The sequence below is a fragment of the Syngnathus typhle genome, linkage group LG18 (assembly GCF_033458585.1).
Source record: "Syngnathus typhle isolate RoL2023-S1 ecotype Sweden linkage group LG18, RoL_Styp_1.0, whole genome shotgun sequence".
NCBI lineage: Eukaryota > Metazoa > Chordata > Actinopteri > Syngnathiformes > Syngnathidae > Syngnathus > Syngnathus typhle.
This window is the reverse complement of record NC_083755.1, coordinates 8,008,347-8,022,671: the sequence shown is the minus strand read 5'-3', so window position 1 is coordinate 8,022,671 and position 14,325 is coordinate 8,008,347. Positions and strand designations below refer to the sequence as shown.

Sequence of the window (14,325 nt, the reverse complement as noted above, 5' to 3'; positions counted from 1 at the left end):
TGACAACAATTCTTTTTTTTTCTTCTTGTCATTTTATTGGAGTCAGAGCAGACAGACGGACAGCAGACAGACGACAGGGCCTGGCTGCCATCGCACTACATTGGTTTGTTGTCGCTATTTTCTTTTTGGCACAATGTAAGATAGTGTGACCGGTGATCAGGCTAATCCCTGGATTGCGCGAAGCTTTACTAGATGCACACACACACACGCGCGCGCCCACACACACGCCCCCCAAACCCTCCCAACGTTGCCCCCGCTCCCAATTACAGTGCACGCAACAACAGTCCTTGTGTAAATACGTGTTTTGAGTGTGGATGAGTACAGTGGCGACTTTCCGGCATGCGCATTAGTTGCGCCACTGTATCGATAGGTGGTGGAAATGTGAGGTAATTCAACTGCTGGTCCTTTCACTCAGGCTGTAACAGACCTACAATAGCATAGTTAAGAGTAATATACACAAACATGTCGCTCGGATAATACACTTGACAATGATAATAAGAAGAATTTCAAAAAGAAAAAAGTCAAGCAAGCAGTTTGGCTGCAAGGGGGAAGCGGGGGAACACTGCTGGTAACTGTGGAAACGCTCTCACACACACACGCACACACGCACACACAGGCACGCACGCGCACGAGCCAAAATGTACATTCGGGACAAAACGGCGGCTCGTCGTAATTAGTTCAATAGCCTGTGAGTAAGCTGCACATTCATTGGATGGGCACAAGCGTCATTCAGACCAATCGGGAATGATTACCAAAAAAAAGCCATAAAATATATCGTATAGAAAGATATGAGAGAGGGTTATATTGCACAAAACGGAGGGGAGTCGGGTCCCTAATGAGGGCCGTTAAAAGACACTGGGGGTCTTTCAGAGGGGTGCTTGTCCATGCGCAACAAGCTTGCGGACGACAGCGACACAATACGCGACACAGGCTAATATCTGGATTTATATGTACAGTATACAGGCGCTCTGCAGGGAGGAAGAAGCCGTCTAAAGTGTGTGTCTGTGTGTGTTTGTGTGGCAAAGTGTTTTCAAGCGGATGTGCATATTTATCATAAAATCCAGGCAACGACAAGAACGACGACGACGACAACGCATGGAAAGTAACCACGGCGCCAAAAGGTGTGTGTTTATGTGTGAGTCTCATCAGGGGCACAGTAGGAGAAGTCCTTGAACTCCTCCTGGTTGATCTGCCGGATGATGGCCTCGTCAGTGGGCGTGAGCACGGGGTCCTCCTTGGTGAAGTCCTGGTCAAAGTTGTTCACGTCGCGCTTGGTTTTCTACGCAAATGGGGATACACGCACAGGACAATTACCTTCTGCCATCTAGTGGAAGAGCGATACATTGTTTTGTCTTGGTGTAGTCAAGAGTTGAATCGGATGGGGCTTTCAAGTCATCAACGTTTGGCGGTGGGTGTCGCTTACAATGCGCGGCTTGAAGGGGGGTCGCACTTTCCTCTGCTCCAGCAGCGGCCAGTCGATCTCACGGAAGAAGGGGTGCGTCTTGATGGCCTCCTCGCAGCCTTGGCTCACCACGCAACCCAGACGCTTGGCCGGATTCTTGGTCATGAACTACACACATAAACAATAATGTGTATTTTGTGTGCAGGTTTATTTTATTTCCCGCCTCTGCTCACGCAACGGATTCCACAAATTTCCCAGTAGGAGTTTAACGGTTCACGCCATTCGAGGAACCCCTTCATCTCTCCTATCTGCTAAATGGCGGCGACAGAACGGGCCGGGCGTTAATCGCTAGCGCGTTTGCGGCGATAATGGTGCGAAGAGGCGTCTAATGAGACGGGTCAGCCGGGGGGCCGCCGGTTTCCCGCCGCTGAAAGCAGGCGTCGCTTTTGTCCCGGCGTCCGTCAAGTGCAGCAACAGCAATTTGCGGCTCTATGATCACGTTGTTAGCGTTCGCAACCTCTGACTGACTTCTTTTTTTTTTTGGTGTGAATTCTAACACCTCATCACCAGATAGCGTCAAGTGCATTTTCTGTGGGTGTGCGGAAATGTGAATGAAACGTTTGTGCCGGTGCCACAGTAATTGAAAACGATATCAAGAAAAAAAAAAAAAATCCTATTTTCTTCTTCTATGATTAAAAAATGTTTTGTACCGCTCGCAGGATGGAGACTGCCTCCTTGCTGAGCCACACGGGGTAGAGGACGTCGTCGTGCAAGATGGACTCGAACAGGTCGTCCTCGTTGTCAGCTTCGAACGGCGGCTGGCCCGCCATCATCTCGTACATCAGGACCCCCAGCGCCCACCAGTCCACCGAAGCTCCGTACTCCAGCTCCTGCAGGATCTATAATAAAAAAAAAAAGAGGCACTTTTCAAGATTTGGGGGTGATTTGTGGTGGATTTGTGGGCGTGGCCTGCGTCCACCTCCGGGGCGATGTAGTCGGGCGTGCCGCAGAAGGTGGTGGTGGTCACGCCGTTCATGATGCCCTCCTTGCACATGCCGAAGTCGGCCAGCTTGCAGTGGCCCTCGGCGTCCAGCAGGATGTTGTCCAGCTTCAAGTCCCTGACGGAGCCGACGCATTTGTAAGGCGAGGAGGGGGGCGATTGCAAATGTGCAATTTTGCCACCGACCTGTAGATGACGCCGTTGCGATGCAGGAACATGAGCGCCGACGTGACTTCGGCGGCGTAGAATCGCGAGCGTGGCTCGTCGAACTTGCGCGAGCGCTGAATCTGGAACATCAGGTCGCCGCCGTTCACGTACTCCATGACAAAGAACAAGCGGTCCTGCCGGGGAGGAATCTGTGAGCCTTTTTGGGGGGTTTTCAATCGCTGTTTAATAATGTCACATTCTTTTGTTGTTTAAAAAAATAAATAATAATAAATAAACGGCGTAAAATTCAATTAAACTCAGAAACTGGATTAAGAAAAAATTCAAATTCAATTACACTCTGAAATTGGATTTTTGAAACTATTTGATTTCAAGGCCACATGGGCTGGTCTGAAGTGAAGGTGCGTCCTACTCGGGTCTGGAAGCAGCAGTAGAGCTGGGTGAGGTAGGGGTGTCGACGAGCCAGAGCCAGGATGCGCTTCTCCGTCATGGTGCAGTCCACGTCATCGTCCTGCAGGATCACGTCCTTCTTCAGAACCTTGACGGCGTACACCTCCTCCGTCCCCTTCAGCTCCGCCAGCATCACCTAAAAGCAGGAGCTCAAGCGATAGGACCACCCTCCACCACCAGACCTGATCCCGATAGAAAGAGAAAAAACAGCAAACCTTGCCGAAGCTGCCTTTGCCGAGAACCTTGATCAAGTTGAAGTCCTTGAGGGTCTTCCTCTGGCTCTGTCCGTTCTCGCGGCCGGCCAACGACGAGGCGGTGGAAAACGAGGTGGTGGAGGTGGCGGAGGAGGACAAGGAGGACGAGGAGGAGTGCTGGGGTCCCTGCTGGTCCAGTGACAGCGTGTCCTGTAGCCGATCCGACTCCGCCAAATCTGTTTGACAAAAGTTGGAGACCCGTCAATCACAATTGTGGATGGAAAATATCCAATGGTGAGACCGATGAAGAAACAACGAACAAAGTTTTCTTTAAGGGCGTCGGCGAAGACACTTTGTAGAACAAACCGAGTCAACTGTGTGAGGCGGTGATGACTAACTGCGACGAGCAAATGGCGGTGGGCGGCGCGTTAGAATTCCTAAGGTTGGCTCTCCAGCGGGCCGCTCGTACTTGTTCCAAAAGAACCCGCAACGTTGTTCACATGGCGTGCCAAACTCATTTCTTTGCTTTCTTATACTAAAAACTCCATCTTTGTTGTATGTGTGAATCATGTGACCTTTTTTTTTTTTTTTTTTGTTCTTAGATATTTACCCTGCTGGGACGGCGAGGTGGGGATAGCCGGCTGGCTGAAGCTGTTCTCCGTCTGCGAAAGCTCCGGAGGAGATTGGGGAGTGTCTTGCCCGGGCGTCAACTGCAGAAAACAAGCAAAGGCAGTGTTAAAAAAAATTCCTGCGTGTTTGAGCTTTTTGCCCAGAGGCAGAGTATTTTCGGTTTGCCCTCGATTTGCCATTTATGAAGCTGCGGCTTCTGTCGTAAATGGCTTTCTTCACTTTTGCCCATTTACCTTCCTGCGACGCTGAGCCGTGTTGGAGATCTTGTCGGGCGTGACTCCCAGGTCGGACAGGACCTTGGCGATGCCTCGGGCGTCCACGCCGCAATTGGGGGCCACGTTCTTCTCGCAACGCCTATGCACGTTCATCTTACACACTGCGCACAGATTTTCACCAATTGGATCTCTGGCAAAATGGACATGTTCACAAAACTCACCCTTGCATTGCAGGCCCTGCCTCAGGAGGCCCCACAATAGTGAGCCGCAGTGGTCGCAGAAGGTGGGCACCTTGTAGTTGTGGATGCTGAACTTGTGCGGCATGTTGACGCTGAAGCGCTGCGAGCCCACCTGCAGGGGGAGCCAGACAGGAGGCCAGAGCTCACCGGCTGTGCTTTGGGACAAATACCAGGGCTTGGCTTACCTCCTCCGGGGTGTCCTCCTGCTTCTTCATGCCGGCACACTTGGTGATGATGAGCTCGTGGCAGCGCTTATGGACCACGCACGTGCAGACTGGTGGGAGAATAACATGATTTGTTTTGGTGTCGATTAAGAGTTGGGAGACAAGCACTCACCTTGACACTGGTAGCCTTGCTTCCCCAGGACGCCCCTGTTAAAGCGAAATTAATGTTAGTGTGTTGTCAGGAAAACACACAACATGAGGTGTGTGTGTGTACCAGATAAAGTCTCTGCAGTGCGAGCAGTAGGTGGGCTGCCGCAGGTAGGTGGCCATGAACTTGTGTCCGTTAACTTGATGGACGCGCCGGCGCACCGCACCCTGGCGGCGCCGCGGGCCGATCCGCTCCCGGAAAACGCGCTCCTCATTGTCGTTGCCTCCCGAGGCTGCACGGAGAACACAAATAAGTCAGGCACCAAACGGAAGATTTTTCTGTCATGTAAAGGAGGGAGAGGGGGGGGCGTCGGTTCCCGGTGTCCGCCGCTATTTATACCTCGACGTGTGGGAGGCGGCACAAGCCGGGACGGCGTGTTAAAATAAAAATACTCCTCCTCACGCGCTAGGCGCCTGGTTGGCTTCCCCAGAAGAGACGAGCGCTTTCGGAGGGCAACCTGAAGACAAGAGAAGCGCCTCCGCGAGCACGCCTCCCACACACGCCGCACATTTGCCGGCGTCCTACTTTGCCTCCCTCAAGCTCCCGGGTGAGGAAGAGATGTGCTTACTCCTCCTGAGCTCAATTACCGCCGAGATATCGAGGGACACACACGTACACGGGCTAGCGCAAGCTAACAGCCTTCTATTTGGAAGACAGCTTGCGTCTGGGCAATATCACCTCCCTGCTTGGAAAGTTCAACAACACCAAGTCGTTCTGTAAATTAATTGTCATGATGTTGGCATCGCTCACGAGCTAACTGCACGGTGTGTGTGTGTGTGTGTGTGTGTGTGTGTGTGTGTGTGTGTGTGAGATGCTGGCCAGAGGGTGGAGACAGCTAAACAAGCTAAACAGGCCATCAGTGGGATCACTTTTGTTTTACATAATACATCATCCATCTGTCCACACACACGCAGACGCACATACAGGAAGACAAAAAAGGTTGATGAGGCTTAACAACAGCAGAGCGGGATCGTCGTGGCGACAGACGCACTCTGCATGGAATGTGCACGCACGCACACACACACACAAGTATGGCCGTAATCCATCCAGTCATGAGCGAGGGGACACTAACATTAAACACATAAACCATTTGGGATTTAAAAAAAAAAAGAATCTTGGAATCAGCATGGCTACATTTGAGTTGCACACTGGCTTGTGATTATTATGTTTATTCGTGATAGCGGGCATAATGAAATCACGGACGTGAAGAATAAAGATGGAGGAGCGAGGGAGTGCAGATGGTCAGATTAGGTCAGATTATTTGCCTCCTGCAAGAAACCGACGACAAGAGTGAGAGCAGGACACACACACACACAGGCGGCACTTGTGTACATCTGCACCCGCTCCAGCCAGATGAACTCTGGCAGGAAGTTCAAGAGTGGGTGCGGCCGCTCAACCGTGAGGTCACGGCCGGCGTGTCCAATGGCCACCGAGATGCCGCCGTCTCTTAGACGCGCACGTGCGTAATCCTTAGCTCCCTCTCACCTGCTATTTTAAGAACGTCCTCCCTCCCTGTCCCGTCGCCACGGAGAACCTCTCGCCTCCTCCCCCCCCCACCCACATCCATACGCATGCACACACTCCCACCGGAAGGCAGCGTGTCTATTTATAAGCGGGCGGTTGGGGGAGGCGGGGGGTGTTCACAGGTGCAGGTGCAAACGCCTCTTTTACCAGGAGGGAGAAATAGGCAATGAGGAAACAAAATGGCCGCAGTATAGTTTGGAAATGAGTTGAATTGCTTACCCTCAGTGGAAGATCCAGACAGGTCAATGACCACGTACACCTTTCCCTCCGGCTCCAAGTCGATCTAAGCAAAAGAAGAAAAAAATGGTTGAATTTTGGTATCGGTAGTTTCCGCGAGTACCCGATACCTTCAAATATCAGCCCGATACCCGCACCCGGTATCGCTACTCAGCTAACCTAAACATAATTGCAAAGGAAAATTTTCATCATTTATTTATTTTGTGACCGATTGCATTCAGGTCACAAAGTGCGTCTCCAAAAACACATTGAATGGAGCCAGTGTGCTCGGGTGTGCGATTACGAGGAGAGATTAAGACCCCGTTATAAAAGACATCATCCAACCAAATGATTCAAGAACTGATGACATCATCCCCTTAGAACACACATGCAATTACTCAGATTAAAATTGGGGGGAAGCATGAGGAACGCGAGCATGAATAAAAAAACTAAATGAGGGGGGGGGGGGCGTTAAATCGTTGGCTAAGCTCCAGGACAGCCGCAGATCCTCTTATGCAAGCGGCCCAACTCGCACATCAGCGCCGCGTCAAAGATGCAACGTGCGGCTAGCAGATGAATATGAGACAGCAAAGAAAAAAAAAAAAGCTCGTTAGCTACTCTTTTGCCACCAAGACAATCAGCACAATGGACACAATGTCAGCATTGTCAGTTTTCGATTTTTTATTGCGTCAAAGGCATCGGCAATAATGCCACTGGGATTCTTGATGTGGATCCGCTAGCCTTGAAAACCAGGCGCTAATCCTCAAATGCTGCCTCTTGCATAACTCGCCAGGATATTAACGCCAGCGAGAAGCACTCTGCCACCTTTGGGGAACTGGAGGATGGCGTGATGCCTTCAGGTTCCCTTTAGGGTCGGTAAATCTCATCGCAAGGCCGGCTAGTTTATCGACTGTGCACAAATTTGAAAGTTGATTAATGATACAGAAGTTGAACATACAGTCAGAAACAATTACAATGAGCATGCTAGGCGACCTACTACGTGCTAATGTCGGTCTTGCAACATTTTCAACAACGGCATCTGCCGCAAGATGTGTAGTTACAAAGTGCTTCAATTTATTTTGGATTCTGACAGACTCTTGGCAGTGTGACACCCAACCAGCCCCCAACACACACACACACACCTCGCCCTAGCTACAAAAGATGGGAGGGGAGTGGCGGAGAATCTAGTCGGCCTCAGTAATCTTGTTAGTCCAATTAGCAAGCACATACCAGCGAAGGAGACAGCTAACTTCACAAACTCGTACGAGTGTGTGTGATGACTATAGAATGGACTTGCGATGGGGGCCACCATTCAATACATCTTGGATAGTTGAGTTGTTTTTACAAATATAACATACACGGGTCACGTGTTTTATGGCCGCTGGAACGGATTAATGGCATTTCAATGGAGAACATTTATTTTAAAACTCCACCATGAATTGGGGGGGAGAGGTTGACACTAGCGAACACACACACACACACACCATATGCGGCACAGACAGGCCAGCTAAAGCAGGCATTGTATCGATAGTGTGCAAGTGGCTCGCTCACCCTGCCTCCCCCCCCCTCCTCCCACTCAGACAGCGGCCCTTGGCGGAGAATTTAGTCTCATTGACAAGCCGCCTCCCACGTCCATCTGTCACATGACACGTTTCGCCGTGGACGCCGAGGGAGCGCCGACACACTCGCACTACAACTTGCTTGCTAGTGTGCGTGTGTGTGTGCACGGCTTTCACAAGCGAGTGTGAGGTGTCTGCGAACACACACATCAACGTTGCTGAAAACACATGACAATAGAACAAATAGGATTAGACCTACACAAAATTGCATGCAGATATGAAAATACACAGGAAAAAAAAAATTCCAGGCCAAGGCCGCTTTAAGTAACACTTCCGATCTCGGTTGCCCGACTGCTGACTCGGAATGACTCTTGTGATTCCATCTTTCTAGCCTTAAGGTTAGCATCCCCCCCCCCCCAACCCTGTGAAGACTGAAATGATGTTTTCAGTCCAAACATGAAAACACATCATTGTTTGTGTGCCATGAATCCAAGTGGACTGTGCTGGTCCATTGTTTCTACTCAGATCACATTTTAAGCGCGACGGATGTGGAAATCGAGGTCACTCCGATGAGCGGCACACACGAGAAGGTAAGCGGCGAGTGAAGCAGCATGCGCCTCATGCAACTTTAATGCAACATCATAGACGGCTAATCATGTAAGAGGAGCTGCACAGTGTGGCGGAGGCAGCGAGGCTCTGATTAGGTGTGGAAAATATATCTCTCAAAGAAAAAAACGAATTTATTTATAGAAAAACAGTAATCCTGATTTTCATCGATTTTTTTTTTTCCTCCTTCAAGGAAAATGCTATTATTTTGGAATCCGCCCGTGCGTGCCTGTATGCGTTTGGTTAAGCTTGGCCGGACTCTGTGATGGAAACAGCAAGTGTGGACATGATGAGACTTTGCAATGGCAACGCTGCAATACAGTCAAATTCCCCATTTTGACCACATGAAGATGTTTCCCTCCTCCGCATACACGCAGGCGTTCTTTTTGACGGCTACCGTGTCATCCTGATGACAGCAAACACAAAACAAGATGTAAGTCGTTGCCAGGGAGAAAAGATGATGAAAGAGAAAGAAAAAGGACCCGCTTTGGGGATTACATCTTTCAATAAATAGCTGCTTTTAATCGTGATGCCCGTTTTCGGTATTACTGCAACGTTATAATTTTGCCAAAAAGTTGCTGACGAATCTTTTTGAAGACCTCCTTCCTGCTCTTGGTCCGCAGGTGAGAGGCTGTCACCGAGGGGACGGACGGCCTGTCAGCGTCGCCATAGTGACGCTCTTCACGCAGCATCTCAATGACTGCTGGTGGGAGAACGCTGGGGCGGGGGGGGGGTCAATTAATAAGCATCAAAGCCTGGTTAATATTTCACCCGTGCCATGGCGCCGGCGGCCAGCGGGAAGTCCGGGGATGGACGGATCGAAAAGAACAGGAGCTTTTTTAGCTTAGCTTGAGTTCAACTTTTTGTAAAGTATTGTGTGTTACTATCTTCTAGTATTTGCTGATAAATAATAAACCCTCACCAAATGTTACTTTCCACTAATTACAGTGCATTTTATTTTTTGTTTCTTCACTAATTTGAGTGCGTTTGTGGAAAAAAAACATCTAGAAAAAAAATCTCATTAAAAAAACATTACAGATTGTATGCAACGACGTCAAGGATTAAGTCAGTGGGAATTGTAAACAATGGGAAGGGTGCACGAATGGCCGTCGAGGAGTGGGGGCTGCGTCGCTGTGATGTAATGATTGAGCGGCGAGCTTATCAATACCAGGGCGCTCAATCGACAGAGGAATCCATACGGTCTGACCTCAGCTTGGACGGCGCAGGGTGCGAGCATGCCTGCCCCCTTTTAGCGGCGAAGGTATGGAGCCAAAGGTTACATAAGCGTTGCTTGCTTACAAACCGTATTGCACTGTGAGCAAGATGATGATTAAAAAAAAAAAAAAAATCTGTTTTGGAACGGTTTTAGTGGGACCACTTTGAAAGATTACACTGCAGTAAATTGGGAAATGCAACGCCCCATTGGTTGGAATTGGTCCTACCTTTGTTTTGGTACTAAGTTGTTTGGCGCCCGCTTTTTTTTTTTTTTTACTTATTTTAGGTGTTATCTGATTGTAGCTGAATGTTGGTACTATCTGGTTTAGTGTGTAACTTAGACCTGATTTGTTAAGCGGGTTTAAATAGTCAAGCGCACGTGCAGCTAATTGAACCCAGAGGCTCAGGCAAAATTCCCCTTTTGTTGGAACACAAAGTGAGACGAGATAAAACAAAAGTGCTTGAGAGCGGGGGGCCGCGGGGGTGCTTAGTCTGCGGACGGGATCACATGTTGTGGCTGAGGACAAACTCTCCGGCCCATGAACAAACGGGCCCTTTTATACGTGGCGGCATACGGATGCGCCGTTCCGACATCACGGTATCGGCTCAAATCTGATTACATGAAGCTTCAGTGGGGGGGGTCAAGGGGGGGGACGCTACATGCGCCTCCCGACCTGGACGCTCGGGAATGAAACTTACCGTTCTCTCCGGCCTCGGGAGGAATGCGAAGAATTGTGGAGGGAGGATGGGATGTGGTAAATTACATTTTTTAATTAAACACACTTTAAATAGGTGCTGATTTGGGATCAGGGTTGGTTGTATTTGCTAGTTGGCCAAACAAGAAAGTTCAGAAAGCCAAACTGCATTCTCTACGCTCACGAGAGCCAGAGTAACCCAGCACTTACCCAATCCTCGTAGTGCCTCGTCCCGTTCTGCAGCAGGTCCTCCAGCTGGATGGTGCAGTTGGCCACAAAGTCGTCGTAGCCGATGGGCGCGTCGTGGAACACGGACAGCTCCAGGCTACGGCCCTCGCGCACCTCGGTGCAGAACTCCTGATGCCAGGCGGGGCTGTTGGTCTTGGTGCGCGTGACCGTCTGGCCCAGGCGAGTCTGGTCTAGGTTGAGTGCCAGGTAGGGGTCCAGCAGGAAGGAGCCGCTCTTACCCACGGCGTGACGCAGCGCCCATGGGGTGGGCTTGAGGTCCACCGCCTCGCACACTCGCACCTTCAGGAGGCCGCTGAACACCGGCATGTTCGAGACTTCCTTCCTTCCTTCCTTGAGCTTTCTGTTTGGGGGTCGTCTGCCTTTTCCAAGCAGTTTCCTTCCACTGAGTGGAGTGGGGAAATGGGGGAGTGGGTTTGGGGGGCGGCGGTCACACCACAGTGGGGCTACATCCCATAATGACGCCTGGACTCTGCAGACATATTCTGGTCTGAGGATGACGAGAAAGAAGACGTCCTACTCCTGGGTTGTTTATGCTTGGGCACAAGCGGAAACAGGGCTGAAGATCTCAAACCCGGGACGCCGACGAGCAGCCTCCCCTGAGCTGTCTTCTTCTACTGCGGCCCCCCCACCGCCACCCCGACATACGTACATATACACCACACGTCCACGGTGTGCCTCACTCGGGCTCAGGGTGGGGGAGAGCGGGAGCAGCCGCGCCTAGCCATCCGGGTTTGGCGCTCCAGTCTCCGGCCGCAGTCTATGGGCTGTCGCTCCCCCCTCCGCCTCGAAGGATTAATCTCCCGCCGCTTAAACGCTCAATTCACGGAACTCGTTCCCGCGTCCAAACGACGGTTCCGAGTCGTCCGCTTCCCCCCCCCCCGGTTTGCGTGTTCGGTTCCACGGCGTTCACGAGTGCATCACTCACGTTGGCTTCTTCGCCACCGTTCGATTTTTCTGTGTGTGTGTGCGCGCGCGCGCGTTTGTCCGTGCGCGAGCGCCCCCGCCTGCCTCTGCTTCCCGTCTCCGCGCGTGCCCGCAGGAAATGCGCAAAACGCGTCACCGCGCGCGCACCCGAGGAGAGGAAGGCAGAGGTAGTGCGCGTTCACGCGGTTGTGTTAGTGTGACCAGTGTTGATGCCAATTTAGGACTTTTGGTACAGGATTCACGCAAATCTTGCTGAAGTAAGCACATTCTCTACCGAAGTAGAAATACAGATGTTTGTTAAAAACTTATCAAAGTAAATGCGTCATTTTACAACAGCTGTACCCAAATAAAAGGTCAAATTCCGTTATACACTTAAGTACCTGGCGATGCCAATTACCAATGCAGTTTTCCCTTTTCAGTACGAGTTAATACATAAAAATAATAAAAGTTAATAAAAGAAATATTTGGATGGCTCAAACCCGACTGAGGTTCCGCTTAGTCCTCGGCCCTTCCAGTAGTCAAAATAGCCACGGGAGGTGAAAGTATTATAAACCTGAGCAATTGCGAACCCTCCTGGCCGTCGGGACTCATCACCCAGCTTTAGCTGGCATCCTATAAGTGACGTCATTGTGCTTGAAAAAATATTATTATTCATGTTCATCTAGTAGTCTACAAGGTGATGGAAAGTTTACTGTTACTCAAGAGTTTGCTTTTTTATTTTCAAGAAAAAATACTAATAAACCAATCATATAATTATTCTTTATATCGCGTGGGTCTGCGTGTTTGTCTGTGTGCAGCTGGGTGCCAGCTGTGTGTTTTGCCAACAAGACACTCATGGGAAAAAACAAAAATACATTAAATACTTTTATTTATATAAAGTAACAAAACATTTGATTTCAAGTACATAAAACATCGGAGGTCAACGTTAAATTAAACTAGGAAAAATGATTGTCTACATTCGCGGACACCTGGGACACCATATGACTATTTAAAAAAAGACATGAAATGTGGATTGTCAATGCACAAATACAACAAGCTTGCATAGCTGAGTATGAGGGTCCGGGTAGATTGGGACCACCAGTGTTTTCTCAATCCAATATTTGTAATATTATTCATCATGTAATACTCATAATGATAATAATATTTGTGATCATGATAAGCGTCAGACGTCCAAGTCCGAGTCACTGTCCGTTACCGAGAGGAGTGTTTGGCCGTCGGCCCGGTCCGCGTTCAGGTTCGGACTGCACGCCCCCACGCCTAGGGGATGGCCCGCGCCTTCAGAACACAAACGGTGGTGCTGCAACCTGAGGGTGAGAGAAACATTTTTTTTCTTCGATGTAAAATGAGCTAAATGATTCTGAAGCAGCTGGATGTAAAAAAAAAATTGCTTTCAATTATTAGTTTCAATGGCAACACATTAAGTAGTGAAATTATAGGGGGGGGGGGGGGTCCAAATGGGAAGACAATCCGGCTGATCATCGTCACACTCCCCTTTTGAGTCTGAGACAGACACTTAGTTCTGCCTGACCGAAATACCAAAACCAACAAGTTTGAATGGCTGCGCGCTTTTACGCGTGAATGAGCCTTTTACGCACGGCCGCAGGCGCCTGCGGTGCGCCGCCCTCGGCTCTCAGAATTCTGACCTGATATCAGAGGACCTCATTTAGGCTTAGAATGAGCAGAAAATCGGTGTGAGCGACTCACCTGTTTTTGGCAGCCGCGGCTCGATCTCGCTGCCTGCGGTTCTTGAACCAGTTCCCCACCTGGGTCGGAGTGAGGCCGGTAGCGTGCGCCAGTTCTCGTTTCTTGCCGGGGTTCGGGTAGGGATCCTGGAGGTACCACTCGCGCAGAAGTCCGCGCGTGCGCTCCTTAAAGCAATGAGTCTTCTGCTCGCCGTCCCAGATGGTGCGCGGCAGCGGGAACTTCTTGCGGACGCGGTACTTGTCCACGGGCCCCAACGGCCGGCCGCGCAGCTTCTCCGCTTCTCGGTAGTGCGCCTCCAGCCACATGGCCTGCAGTTTGCCGTGGGAAGCGCGCGTGAAGCGGTGAGTCTCCACGATGCGGTACAGCTCGCGGAAGCTGCCGGTGTGGTAGGCCACCACGGCGCGGGCGCGCCGCACTGACTCGTGCTCCGAGATGGAGTCACGCCCGTCCGAGGTCACCGGGAGGGACCAGAGGAAGCGCGCCAGGCGCTCCACGTCGCCCGTTTCCTCCAGCGTCTCGCATACGCTGGCGATCTGCGAGGCCGAGAAGCACAGGCCCGGTAGAGGGGCGCAGGAGACCGGGTGGTCGCCGGGGGTGGCATTGGCCGTGGGGGGAAGGAGTAGACGGGAGGCGGAGAAGAAGTCGAGAGGCGACCTGAACACCATGTGTAGGGGATGGATGCGCACGGACCATGTGCATACGAGCCTTACGAGAGGCGCTCTATGAGTGCACCTTTGAGGGGGGCGGGACCGTCGCGCGCACTTCTGATTGGACGGACTGGAGATGCGACCTGTCAATCAAACACGCACAACCAGATTCCTGGGCGAGATTGGAAACTATTGAAACTACAATATTAGATAAAAAAGTTGGAATCTTTTTAACAAAGTTCTGTGACTAAGTTTTGTGAAATATTGGACTTTTTAAACTTTCGACACGATTGCCTAAAACCATCTATGGTCAAATAAC

The 14,325-nt window shown here is 50.6% G+C and overlaps 2 protein-coding genes and 1 long non-coding RNA gene across 3 annotated transcripts; 1 reads left to right on the top strand and 2 right to left on the bottom strand.

Annotated features, from left to right (window-relative positions):
- Nucleotides 1-8: 8 nt before the first annotated feature.
- Nucleotides 9-11,771, bottom strand: prkcea (protein kinase C, epsilon a). The gene is made up of 15 exons (XM_061263859.1): nucleotides 10,693-11,771; nucleotides 6,411-6,474; nucleotides 4,734-4,899; nucleotides 4,632-4,666; nucleotides 4,481-4,569; nucleotides 4,278-4,407; nucleotides 4,075-4,217; nucleotides 3,822-3,921; nucleotides 3,233-3,447; nucleotides 2,980-3,153; nucleotides 2,589-2,743; nucleotides 2,382-2,520; nucleotides 2,113-2,301; nucleotides 1,424-1,570; nucleotides 9-1,279 (listed from the first exon to the last, which is right to left on the bottom strand). Exons 1-15 carry the CDS (start codon nucleotides 11,035-11,037, stop codon nucleotides 1,130-1,132), a joined length of 2,241 nt encoding a protein of 746 aa, XP_061119843.1. The 5' UTR covers nucleotides 11,038-11,771; the 3' UTR covers nucleotides 9-1,129.
- On the top strand, nucleotides 5,066-9,514 carry LOC133142576 (uncharacterized). Its single transcript, XR_009710199.1, has 4 exons — nucleotides 5,066-5,214; nucleotides 8,492-8,670; nucleotides 8,766-9,005; nucleotides 9,196-9,514. It is a non-coding gene; the product is annotated as an uncharacterized LOC133142576 (long non-coding RNA).
- Nucleotides 11,772-12,585: 814 nt separating the features above from the next.
- Nucleotides 12,586-14,325, bottom strand: six3b (SIX homeobox 3b). Its single transcript, XM_061264617.1, has 2 exons — nucleotides 13,360-14,325; nucleotides 12,586-12,959 (listed from the first exon to the last, which is right to left on the bottom strand). The coding sequence occupies exons 1-2, from the start codon at nucleotides 14,022-14,024 to the stop codon at nucleotides 12,818-12,820; spliced, it is 807 nt and encodes a 268-aa protein (XP_061120601.1). The 5' UTR covers nucleotides 14,025-14,325; the 3' UTR covers nucleotides 12,586-12,817.